Source organism: Salmo salar, unplaced genomic scaffold (assembly GCF_905237065.1).
Source record: "Salmo salar unplaced genomic scaffold, Ssal_v3.1, whole genome shotgun sequence".
NCBI lineage: Eukaryota > Metazoa > Chordata > Actinopteri > Salmoniformes > Salmonidae > Salmo > Salmo salar.
In genome coordinates this window covers 63692-77017 of record NW_025547765.1, presented here as the reverse complement: position 1 = coordinate 77017, position 13326 = coordinate 63692, and the positions used below count along the sequence as shown (strand labels likewise).

The window sequence follows — 13326 nt, the reverse complement described above, 5'->3', positions numbered from 1 at the left end:
GTTGAGTTTTAAGGTAGTAAAGCTCTATGTTTTGGGAAACCCCTTTTTTAATGAATACCTCATTTGAAATATGAAATGGCGTAAAGTATTTATTTCCACATCCTTAAACAAGTTCTATGTATGTGTTTCTATACCGTCCGTCTGCATTGGTTATTCCATAATGGTGTTTTGTTGTAGATTCTTGGAGCTAACAGTGTTCTACCAGGTGAAGACTAAGATGGGAGAGAAGGAGGTTTCCCCAAACACCTTCTTCTCTGTGTGGCACGACTTCTCCTCCGACTTTAAAGACCTGTGGAAGAAGGAGAACAAAATGATCCTACAGGAAAGGTACCAACCAGTCTTGTATATTTTTTTCAACACCCAGATGTTTTTAAAATTCGATCATGAGTTTATTATGTACAGGTTACTGTGTAAGAATTCAAATCAAAATCATATTTTATTGGTCATATACACCTGGTTAGCAGAGGTTAATGCGAGTGTAGCGAAATGCTTGTGTTTCTAGTTCTCACTGTGCAGTAATATCTAACAAATAATCTAACCATTTCACAACAACTACCGAATATACACACAAGTGTAAAGGAATGAATAAGAATATGTACATAAAAACATATGAATGAGTGATGGCCGAACAGCATAGGCCAGATGCAGTAGATGGTATTGAAGACTGGTGCTTCGTCTCACTGAAACTCATTGAGACCGTTTTGGTTACTTTCCAGGAATCAGAAAGGCATCAGGATTAACTTGTTGGATACATGATTTTCTTCTCTGTTTTTAAAAGAAGAAATGTTACAGATAAATGTGTTTTCCCCAGGGCTTTATAGGGGCTTTATACTGTTTGCACTTGAAGTGTATTTATCTTCTAAGAGGTTGATTTCTACTCTGTCATCACTGCTGGCCTTTCTACCAGCTTGACTCTGCTCGGTCTTCAGTGTAGAGAATCATCCTACCATCTAAACCGCCGTGAATTAAATATATTTTTCCTAACAAAAATATTGTACTTTCAGCTGTTTGAAGCTGGTGTTTTAAAAACGCGAAAGTCTGACGCGAAAATGAAACTTAATGGAAGCATAGAAATAGTGCACATAGAGCAGATCTACCGCTTCTTAAGACTTGTTTTCAACGAGAATGACAGATCTATAACCTACACATCTTTGTGAATTTGTTTTTCAGTGGTCTTGGTGTGTGTGTGTGTCCTATTCTGTTCCATTGGTATTCCATCACTGTTGTTACACCCCTGGTTGAACCGTGATCTCCCATAACGTGCCCCTTATGTTTAATATCAGATAATATCTCTCATTTAAAATCCATTCAAAAAGCAGGCAAACCTGTCCACTGAACCACATCTCTGTATTCAACCCCAATATTAAAAATACTAAAGGCTGTGTCCCAAATGGCACCCTATTCCCTATATAGTGCGCAACCTTTGACCAGGTGTCCTTTCGGGAGTAGGGTGCCGTTTGGGACAGAGCCTAGACTGGTCCGGTTAGCTTCCAGTGGTTCGATGAGGTTTCCTGATAATACAGAGTCAACAAAGTAGAAATGAGGCCCAGACCCCAGGGTACTATTTGTTACATTATACATTACAAACCACCAACCACTAAAGGACAAGAGATCACACACATACACACACATCTAGCTTCTCTCTATCTGGGTCTGGCACGATAATGTATCGTTTCTGTCTGGGTCTGGCACGATAATGTATCGTTTCTCTGTCTGTCTGTCTGGATTTGGTACGATAATGTCTAGTTTCAGGTTACCCTGAATGCCTAGAGTACGTCCCTTGCGCTGCTCAGCAGTACAAGAGGTGTGTGTGTGTGTGTGTGTGTGACACCGCGGTGCCCTGTGAGAGACGTACAGATGTTGGGCTCATGGTTTCAGGGCATTAACCTGGAGAGGCGGGAAGCAGTTTGAAAAGAAAACATCAGGAGTCACTCACATCATCATCTTGTTCCCATTGGGTTGGTTTGTTCAGGCAAATTAACTGTTTGTTTTCCCATAATTGCAGAGGGAACTTCTGACCCCAATACTGCATTCTAATAGGTAACACTTCTGACCCCAATACTGCATTCTAATAGGTAACACTTCTGACCCCTGTACTGCATTATAATAGGTAACACTTCTGACCCCAATACAGCATTCTAATAGGTAACACTTCTGACCCCAATACTGCATTCTAATAGGTAACACTTCTGACCCCAGTACTGCATTATAATAGGTAATACTTCTGACCCCAGTACTGCATTCTAATAGGTAACACTTCTGACCCCAGTACTGCATTATAATAGGTAACACTTCTGACCCCAATACTGCAAACCTCTTGGGGCTATGTGGGACGCTAGCGTGCCACCCGTGGTGCACCCTATCAACAGCAGGTGCATTTCAAGAGCGGCAAATTTGAAACCAAATAAATGTCAAAATTCACATTTTTCAAACATACAACTATCTTACACCCTTTGAAAGATAAACATCTCCTTAATCTAACCACGTTGTCCGATTTCAAAAAGGTTTTACGGCGAAAGCATAAAGTTAGATTATGTTAGGAGAGTACATTGACAATAGCTGTGTGTAGTGTTTTGTCAATTCAAAGACAGCAGTCACCAAAACCATAAAACCAGCTAAAATGATGCACTAACCTTTGACAATCTCCATCAGATGACACTCCTAGGACATTATGTTAGACAATGCATGCATTTTTAGTTCTATCAAGTTCATATTTATATCCAAAAACAGCGTTTTACTATGGCGTTGATGTTCAGGAAATCGTTTCCCTTCAATAACCGGCAGTCAAGTCAGCACCACAAATTAAATAATTAAAATTAGAAAACATTGGTAAAATATTATATTGTCATTTAAAGAATTATAGATTTACATCTCTTGAACGCAATCGACTTGCCAGATTTAAAAATAACCTTACTGGGAAATCACACTTTGCAATAATCTGAGCACTGCACCCAGAAAAATACGCTTTGCGATACAGACAAACGGCCATGTTGGAGAGATCTAAAATCGAAAATACTATGTAAATAATCCATTACCTTTGATTCTCTTCATCAGATGTCACTTCCAGGAATCCCAGGTCCATAACGAATGTAGTTTTGTTCAAAAAAGCTCATAATTTATGTCCAAAAAGCTCCGTGTTGTTAGCACATGATCTAAGCCCGCTGGACTTCACTTCATGAACGAGGGGAAAAAATATATTTACGTTCGTTCAAACATGTCAAACGTTGTATAGCATAAATCATTAGTGCCTTTTTTAACCTCTCTGGGCTAGGCGGGACGAATTCGTCCCACCTACGTAACAGCCACTGGCAGCCTGTGGCGCGATTTTCAAAACGTTAAAAATCCTATTACTTCAATTTCTCAAACATATGACTATTTTACAGCTATTTAAAGACAAGACTCTCGTTAATCTAACCACACTGTCCGATTTCAAAAAGGCTTTACAACGAAAGCAAAACATTAGATTATGTCAGCAGAGTACCAAGCCAGAAATAATCAGACACCCATTTTTCAAGCCAGCATATAATGTCACCAAAACCCAGAAGACAGCTAAATGCAGCACTCACCTTTGATGATCTTCATCAGATGACAACCCTAGGACATTATGTTATACAATACATGCATGTTTTGTTCAATCAAGTTCATATTTATATCAAAAACCAGCTTTTACATTAGCATGTGACGTTCAGAACTAGCATACCCCCGCAAACTTCCGGGAATTCGCTAACATTTTACTAAATTACTCACGATAAACGTTCACAAAAAGCATAACAATTATTTAAAGAATTATAGATACAGACCTCCTCTATGCACTCGATATGTCCGATTTTAAAATAGCTTTTTGGTGAAAGCACATTTTGCAATATTCTAAGTACATAGCCCAGGCATCACGGGCTCGCTATTTAGACACCCGGCAAGTTTAGCACTCACCATAATCATATTTACTATTATAAAAGTTTGATTACCTTTTGTTGTCTTCGTCAGAATGCACACCCAGGACTGCTACTTCAATAACAAATGTTGGTTTGGTCCAAAATAATCCATCGTTATATCCGAATAGCGGCGTTTTGTTCGTGCGTTCCAGACACTATCCGAAATAGTAAAGAAGTTGCGCATGGCGCAATTCGTGACAATAAAATTCTAAATATTCCATTACCGTACTTCGAAGCATGTCAACCGCTGTTTAAAATCAATTTTTATGACATTTTTCTCGTAGAAAAGCGATAATATTCCGACAGGGAATCTCCTTTTCGGCAAACAGAGGAAAAAATCCCAAAGGCGGGGGCGGTCGGGTCACGAGCATGAGCCCCAGTGTCCCTTGATCGGCCACTTGAGAAAGGCGATAATGTGTTTCAGCCTGGGGCTGGAATGACGACATTCTGTTTATTCCCGGGCTCTGAGCGCCTATGGACGACGTGGGAAGTGTCACGTTAGAGCAGAGATCCTTAGTAAATGATAGAGATGGAAAAGAAGTTCCAGAAATGGTCAGACAGGCCACTTCCTGTAAAGGAATCTCTCAGGTTTTGACCTGCCATTTGAGTTCTGTTATACTCACAGACACCATTCAAACAGTTTTAGAAAATTTAGGGTGTTCTATCCATATGTAATAAGTATATGCATATTCTAGTTACTGGGTAGGAGTGGTAACCAGATTAAATCGGGTATGTTTTTTATCCAGCCGTGTCAATACTGCCCCCTATCCTAAACAGGTTAACCAGAACATGAATAATATTCAAGGTGGACGAATGCATTCTCTTTTAAAACGTATTGGAACGAGGGTACCCAACATGACCTCGCGTGCCAGAGTCTAATCGGCCATCACCGTTCCAAGGCTCTTGTTCGGTCAGATCTCATAGTAGAAGACTCAAAACACTTTGTAAAGGCTGGTGACATCTAGTGGAAGCAATAGGAAGTGCCAAAACATTAATCAGCCCCTGTGTGTTTCAATGACATAGGCTTAAAGGTAATTCAACACATCAGGTATCCACTTCCTGTCAGAAAATGTCTCAGGGTTTTGCCTGCCAAATGAGTTCTGTTATACTCACAGACACCATTCAAACAGTTTTAGAAACTTTAGGGTGTTTTCTATCCATATATAGTAAGTATATGCATATTCTAGTTACTGGGTAGGATTAGTAACCAGATTAAATCGGGTACGTTTTTTTATCCAGCCGTGAAAATACTGCCCCCTAGCCCCAACAGGTTAAAATAGGTAACACTTCTGACCCCAGTACTGCATTATAATAGGTAACACTTCTGATCCCTGTTCTGCATTCACCGACTCACATTGACTCATCGTGGCCGACTGTGTGATTTTTCTCTCTCCGTGGCCGACTGTGTGTGTAAGACTCGTAAGGCCGCTGGGCCAGACGGAATACCAGGGGTCGTTTTTCCAGAGCATGTGCAGACCAGCTAGAAAGTGTCTTCGTTGACATTTTTCAACATCTCCTTGTTCTAGTCTGTCAATTTTCCCTGCCATTTTCCCACCATTTTCCTTGTTCCGAAGAACTCCAAGGCAACCTGCCTAAATGACTGTCGTCCCTGTAGCAATCACGTCTGTCACCATGGAAATGCTTTAAAAGTTATGTCACACATCAACACCATCGTCCCGGTCATGTAGTACGCTTGACTGTACGCTTGTTTATCTGTAACTCTGTTGTTGTTGTTTGTGTCGAACTGCTTTGCTTTATTCTTGGCCAGGTCGCAGTTGTAAATGAGAACTTGTTCTCAACTAGCCTACCTGGTTAAATAAAATAAAAAATAGTGTCTCTCTGGCCCTCTGTGTGTGTGTGGCCTTATCACACGTCCAATATATGAAATCATTAAAATAAGATTTTCAACAACAAAAGAATGTTACAAAAGCTGTACAACATTTATCCTAAATCTAAACCATCGGGTTGGTGAATAAACATTGGTGTTTTAATAAAAAGGGTTTCAACATGAAATATCTTCTTCTTTGACTACTGTCGGTGCGTATTTGTGGTTGTTTTGGCGTTAGACTGGTAGGCAATCGGGACATGTTATCGTTAGGATGAGGTGCTGAGTTCATTAAGAAATCTAAATGTTGATTTACATCTTTTCATTAATCAGGCTCTTTTCTCTTGAACCATATTGGTCTATCTACTAGAGACTCATGGGCAATATGGACTTATTATTATTATTATTATTATTTTAAAAGGAAATCTTTATGAAAACGTTTGTTATTGAAATATAAATTAAGAAAGTTGCGATAGATTGTCACAGATTTTCTGTCAATTACGAAAATTACTGAAGATTGTGGTAACTTTGGTAAACTACTGGTAGTTTTGCAACCCTATGGCTGATACATAGAACCCCTGGCCTTCAGACCTCCTGAGCTACAGAAGGACATGTCCAGGTTAGGAAGGTTTCTCCCAGGGGACATGTCCAGGTTAGGAAGGTTTCTCCCAGGGGACGTGTCCAGGTTAGGAAGGTTTCTCCCAGGGGACGTGTCCAGGTTAGGAAGGTTTCTCCCAGGGGACGTGTCCAGGTTAGGAAGGTTTCTCCCAGGGGACGTGTCCAGGTTAGGAAGGTTTCTCCCAGGGGACATGTCCAGGTTAGGAAGGTTTCTCCCAGGGGACGTGTCCAGGTTAGGAAGGTTTCTCCCAGGGGACGTGTCCAGGTTAGGAAGGTTTCTCCTAGGTTTATGAATATTTGCCCTACTTACTCAGCCATGTTCCATACTCTGTTTTCAGGGTTTATATTAATACATTGTTCTGCCTCTTGGAATATATTCTAGATATATCAGATCAGTTATCTTTCACCACCCAGAATATGTAAACACCAAACACACGCTCCCTTCCCTAATCACTGCTGTCCTCTGGTGTGGCAGCCAGCCCTCATAAAGCAGGCAATGTGTCAAGAAGAGCCTCATTACAACAACACATGTCCATTTATGGTCCTGGAGACAATCACTGATTCTGTTGATGGTTTGGAGGTCAAGGAAATTAGACATGAAATGCACAGCATTCCTCCTTTCCTCTCCCTCCTCTACCCTGCCTCCCTCCTCTACCCTGCCTCCCTCCTCTACCCTGCCCCCCTCTCTCTCCCCTTCTCCCCTCTCTCTCCCCTTCTCCTCTCCCTCCTCTAGTGGGAGAAGGTGTCAGAGTTTTGGTGGCAGGATAGTCCCCCTCCTCCAGTACTTAATGAAGGGAAGCGCGGGGCTTGTGGACAGGTGCTGGGTAGAGAGGGTGTCAGAGTTAAGAACTTCCAACCACAGAGATTTAACATCTGGCTACAATTTAAAATCTGTCAAGAAGAGGATACTCTTTCTCTCACTCTCTCTTACTGCTGCCGCTCGCTCTCTCACCTCTCTCTCTCGTACTGCTGCTTCTCTCTTACTGCTGCCGCTCGCGCTCTCTCCTCTCTCTCTCGTACTGCTGCAGCTCTCTCTTACTGCTGCCGCTCGCTCTCTCTTGTACTGCTGCCTCTCTCTTACTGCTGCCGCTCACTCACTCTCCTCTCTCACTACTGCCGCTCGCTTTCTCCTCTCTCTCTTACTGCTGCCACTCGCTCTCTCTCTCTCGTACTGCTGCAGCTCTCTCTTACTGCTGCCGCTCGCGCTCTCTCTTGTACTGCTGCCTCTCTCTTACTGCTGCCGCTCACTCACTCTCCTCTCTCACTACTGCCGCTCGCTTTCTCCTCTCTCTCTTACTGCTGCCGCTCGCTCTCTCCTCTCTCTCGTACTGCTGCCTCTCTCTTGTACTGCTGCCTCTCTCTTGACGTTCGCTCTCTCTCCTCTCTCTCGTACTGCTGCCTCTCTCTCGTACTGCTGCCTCTCTCTCGTACTGCTGCCTCTCTCTCGTACTGCTGCCTCTCTCTCGTACTGCTGCCTCTCTCTCGTACTGCTGCCTCTCTCTCGTACTGCTGCCTCTCTCTCGTACTGCTGCCTCTCTCTCGTACTGCTGCCTCTCTCTCGTACTGCTGCCTCTCTCTCGTACTGCTGCCTCTCTCTCGTACTGCTGCCTCTCTCTCGTACTGCTGCCTCTCTCTCGTACTTCCGCCTCTCTCTCTCTCTCTCTCTCGTACTGCTGCCTCTCTCTGTTCCTTCTCTGCTGCTTGCACACTGGAAGAGTAGTTCAGTTTCATGATATCCGGTTGTGGCAGTTTGACTGAATATTGTGAGAATATTACTAGCCCAGGTTGAGTCCATCAGCCCTCCACAGTGGAAACCCTACGGCCTTCATTATTAACCCTTCCACCCCCCTCCTCTTTGGATGACAAATCTCTTTTTTTTTTTTTATTTTTTTTTTTAAAAATTACAGCTTTTCTGCTACATATACATTTGACATATATGGTACTTTTATATAAAGCGGTCACATAACAATAATACATTTCCAAACATAAACGATTTAATCCCACCCTTCAGCCACTCTCAGCCCATCCCACCTATCACCATAGACCTCAGCTCTTTAATCCCACCCCTCAGCCATGCTCAGCCCATCCCACCTATCACCATAGACCTCAGCTCTTTAATCCCGCCTCTCAGCCCATCCCACCTATCACCATAGACCTCAGCTCTTTAATCCCACCCCTCAGCCACGCTCAGCCCATCCCACCTATCACCATAGACCTCAGCTCTTTAATCCCACCCCTCAGCCACTCTCAGCCCATCCCACCTATCCCCATAGACCTCAGCTCTTTAATCCCACCCCTCAGCCATGCTCAGCCCATCCATCTATCACCATAGACCACCCTCTCAGCCCATCCCACCTATCACCATAGACCACCCTCTCAGCCCATCCCACCTATCACCATAGACCACCCTGTATGGCTTGTTTAAGGGCTATACTGTATTTTAAACATTTTATTTTCAATTAGTCGGAAATGAGAAGTTGTAATCTGTATAAAGGCAATGTTTGAACAAAGGAGGAGCCTTTCTTAATAATCGACTGGAGAACCATTTAAGTATAACTTATGTATGAGTGAAGCTTTTAATATTTAATAATTTTAGCCCCCCAAACTCCTATTCATTATATTAACATGGACGTTTAGTTTCAAATAAAGTGAAATATTTTTTGCTCATATGATTTAAAAAACAAGTCTTCTTGAGTAGGCAGAGCCATTAGTTGGTAAGTAACTGTGATAGGATCAAAGAGTTAATCAATGTCATTTTTCCTTAAATAGACAAGTACTTACCTCTCCATGGTTGCAGAATCTTAAAAAAAAGGGTAACTTTCTATTGAAATTAGTTAAGTATTTTTATATTTTTTGAAATGTGAATACCAAGTACGTCTACTTCACCATCCACCCATTTTATTGGTAAACACTGTATTTTAACGATCCAATACGTAATATGGTACACTTGTTATAATTAGGTTTTAGTCCAGAAAAGTAATCAGAATCTTGAGACTATGCAGGGATCCAGATTTCTAGTATTTCATTGGCCTTAATTAATAGATATGGAGACAACGGACAGCCTTGTTTTACTCCTCTTAAATGCTCAATACTTTATGAGAAGTAACCATTATTTACTATTTTACATCTGGGGTTGCTGTACATAACTTTAACCCCCTCACCCCTCTCTCCTGTATAAGAGAATCACATAAATTAAAGTAATCCACGCATTTAAATATAAATTCTAGGCGTACTTTAATAAAATCTGCTGGTATCTTCGATGTTTTATAATATTCAATTGTTTCAAGTAATTGTTGTATATTATCTCCAATATATATATTGTCCATGGGAGAAAAAAAAAACTGGTCTGATCAGGATGAACAATATCTGGTAAAACCTTTTTTCTATGCTATGCCTTTCACCAGAATTTTGTCATTACAGGGCTGGTTAATAGAACTCCTATTATGGTCTGTCTGCCTTTTGTCTTTACCACTCCAGCTCTGGAATGGGGAGCCCCTGTTCCTGATGGGAATGGAGTTCCTTTCCTGATCCTGTTACAACCAATCATTATCCAGGAGCACACAGGGCCCCCCGGCTCATGACCTTGAATACATAGGCCTGTGTAGAAGGATCAGTGTGTCGGCCCGCCATGGCTGAAGGCCTGTGTGTCGGCCCGCCATGGCTGAAGGATCAGCGTGTCGGCCCGCCATGGCTGAAGGATCAGCGTGTCGGCCCGCCATGGCTGAAGGCCGGCAGGAGCTTTTAAGGGGGATTATACTGTTTTTTGGGATATACTGTCCATGGTGCCCCAAATGTTGTATGAAGGTGGTGGAAGGTTGGCTAGATGATGGAGCTGGTATCAGGAGAGCATTGTGGGTTTTCACCTATGACCCAGATGTAAATGGTAGCTGACTGCAGTGTGTCATGTGACTGCAGTGTGTCATGTCATTTAAGTCATTTAGTGTGACTGCTGTGTATCATATGACTGCTGTGTGACGTTGTGTTTCTGCGATACAGACTGAAGAAGGCAGAGGAGTGCTTCCGACAAGCCAAGGAGAAGGCTACCTACAGTGTCAAACCCAAGCATGCCTCGGGAATCGTAAGTGATCGACCTCACAATATAATTGGCCATTATTATACAATGACTTTTGACTTGATTGAGTCTTACTCACAGTTAAAACCTGAAGAAAGTATATCTGACCATTTAAATTATAGTTTTTTTTCACAGAAAGCCAAGCTGGGCATGAAGATTTAAGATTGGTGGACGTCCATTTTTACTGTCGAGCGAGAGAGACGAGGAACAACCAAGTTGGACTGCATGTACTACTACAGATGAATCACTTAGGCTTTAGAACAAGAACCAAATGACACACTTTTCCCTATATAGGACACTACTTTAGACCAGGGTCCATAAGGCTGTAGTCTAAAGTAGTGCACTACATAGGGAATACGGTGCCATTTGGGACATAAGATACTACTTTTTTTTTTTTTTTACTCCAAGCAGCTGTCAGTCTGTCCATCTCCCGTCCTCCTGCCTGCTCTATGGGACCGACTCTGCAGGCTTCTGTTATTAGCTCGTCAGACACACAAACATCAACATCCAATCAGAAAGAAGAGGGAATCACCATGAGGTCAGAGGATGTCATTATACCAGAACTATATTTATAGTGTGATTCCACAGGGACATACTAAAGGATGCCTGCTGTAGAGATACCTGGAGCCACCTTCTCCACAGGGACATACTAAAGGATACCTGCTGTAGAGATACCTGGAGCCACCTTCTCCACAGTCCTACCCCCTACCGTAGAGATACCTGGAGCCATCTTCTCCACAGTCCCTACCCCCTACAGTAGAGGTAGCTGGAGCCATCTTCTCCACAGTCCCTACCCCCTACAGTAGAGGTAGCTGGAGCCATCTTCTCCACAGTCCCTACCCCTACAGTAGAGGTAGCTGGAGCCATCTTCTCCACAGTCCCTACCCCCTACAGTAGAGGTAGCTGGAGCCATCTTCTCCACAGTCCCTACCCCCTACAGTAGAGGTAGCTGGAGCCATCTTCTCCACAGTCCCTACCCCCTACAGTAGAGGTAGCTGGAGCCATCTTCTCCACAGTCCCTACCCCCTACAGTAGAGGTAGCTGGAGCCATCTTCTCCACAGTCCCTACCCCCTACAGTAGAGGTAGCTGGAGCCATCTTCTCCACAGTCCCTACCCCCTACAGTAGAGGTAGCTGGAGCCATCTTCTCCACAGTCCCTACCCCCTACAGTAGAGGTAGCTGGAGCCATCTTCTCCACAGTCCCTACCCCCTACTGTAGAGATAGCTGGGAGCCATCTTCTCCACAGTCCCTACCCCCTACTGCAGAGATACCTGGAAGCCATCTTCTCCACAGTCCCTACCCCCTACTTCAGAGATACCTAGAAGCCATCTTCTCCAGTCCCTACCCCCTACAGTTGAGGTACTCACCTGTAAATACCAAACATGTTGCCTGTTTAAGCTTACTACATACCATGACAAGATTTGTGTTTTCCAAAGCAATATAAATGTGTATGTCTCACTGAAACGGTGATCGTATATACATATTAAAAACACAACCTCATTGGACTGTGTATGTGAAGAGAAACAGCAGAACGTTCTAGAAGGAAAACGAACACAGCCGTTGTCCAGGTTACGTCCCAAATTGCACCCTATTCCCTATATAGTACACTACTGTTGAACAGGGCCCATGCACCCTATTCCCTATATAGTACACTACTGTTGACCAGGGCCCATGCACCCTATTTCCTATATATAGTACACTACTGTTGAACAGGGCCCATGCACCCTATTCCCTATATATATAGTACACTACTTTTGACCGGGACCTATGCGCACTATGTAGTGTTCCATTTGGGATGCAAGCCTCTAACAGGTTGATGTTTGGTGATGTTGGTTTTAGGCCGTTGATCTCACAGAGAGAGTAATTATTGACCCTTCTTAATCCCCAAATGGATGGCAGCAACCAAGTCGCCTTGAATGTTCTCAACAAGCATTGGAAATTAAACGTGGTATTTGGGGGGTGGGGAATCAGCTTGTTACCCATAGCTGAGTGTTCTTAGAGCAACATAATAACCTTGAGTAATGGACTTGTGTCCCAAACTGCTCCCTATTAACCTATTTAAGTACATTTACTTTGCATTAGGGCCCATAGTATAGTGTTCTATATAGGGAGCCGTTTGGCATACGGACATGATGTCCAACGTTGAGCTCAACTTGATTCGTGTGTCCGGCTTAGAAGAGCTGTTTGTATCCTTCCTGACGAGTAGAGAGGTTTACCCACTGAAGCTCTTCTCTGATCCCTGTTCACTCAGTCTAGAAGACACAGCTTGTAGAATAGACTTCTGGGCATGTTTTACTCACTTAACAAAAAAAACATCACTTCAAATACATATTTCTACTCTTATCGAAGGGGGAAAAATAAATGACAATTTTTTTGGTGTAAAACTGTAAATGTATAACTTATTCCCTGTTTTCATTTATCTGAAGTGATGCCATGTTAGTCGGTAAGAAGACATTTCTAATGTATGTGAGGACAGAGAGGGTTATGGGAAATGTAGTGTGTTGGTTTGATAAACATTTTGTTAATGTAAGATAGTGAACAGTCCTAAAGGAATGTTCATTTACATTGAAAAGTGCATTCAAATAATTGACTTGGTTACTAAAATAATATATTTAAAAATGCTTTTATCAATGTAAAGTAGTATTGTATTCTTTATGTAACATATTTTTGTAAAGATTTTTATTTTCTGTCCCCCAGCATGTTAAATCATCATCCTGGAGTTGTTGGATAAGGTTTATTATTGTAAAATGTGTTCGTATCTTACTGGATCTCTGCTTGTTTCTGGGAGCAGCAATGTCACTTATCTACAATAAAAGGAATAAATTCAGAGTTTTGTTGTGGTTTGCAGGTTGATTTGTAATCTCTCTTTTTTGAAGGC

At 42.5% G+C, this 13326-nt stretch overlaps 1 protein-coding gene across 2 annotated transcripts in view; it reads left to right on the top strand.

Annotated features, from left to right (window-relative positions):
• Nucleotides 1–13295, top strand: part of LOC106594565 (formin-2) — a 38904-nt gene extending 25609 nt beyond the window's left edge. The window contains exons 9-11 of one of the 2 annotated variants that reach the window (XM_045711560.1): nucleotides 178–327; nucleotides 10372–10453; nucleotides 10570–13295. In XM_045711560.1, coding sequence (XP_045567516.1) covers nucleotides 178–327; nucleotides 10372–10453; nucleotides 10570–10722 — 385 coding nt within the window. In that variant the 3' untranslated portion in view covers nucleotides 10723–13295. The remainder of the gene's footprint in view (nucleotides 1–177; nucleotides 328–10371; nucleotides 10454–10569) is intronic. The other variant, XM_045711561.1, reaches the window with a different exon arrangement.
• Nucleotides 13296–13326: the final 31 nt, after the last annotated feature.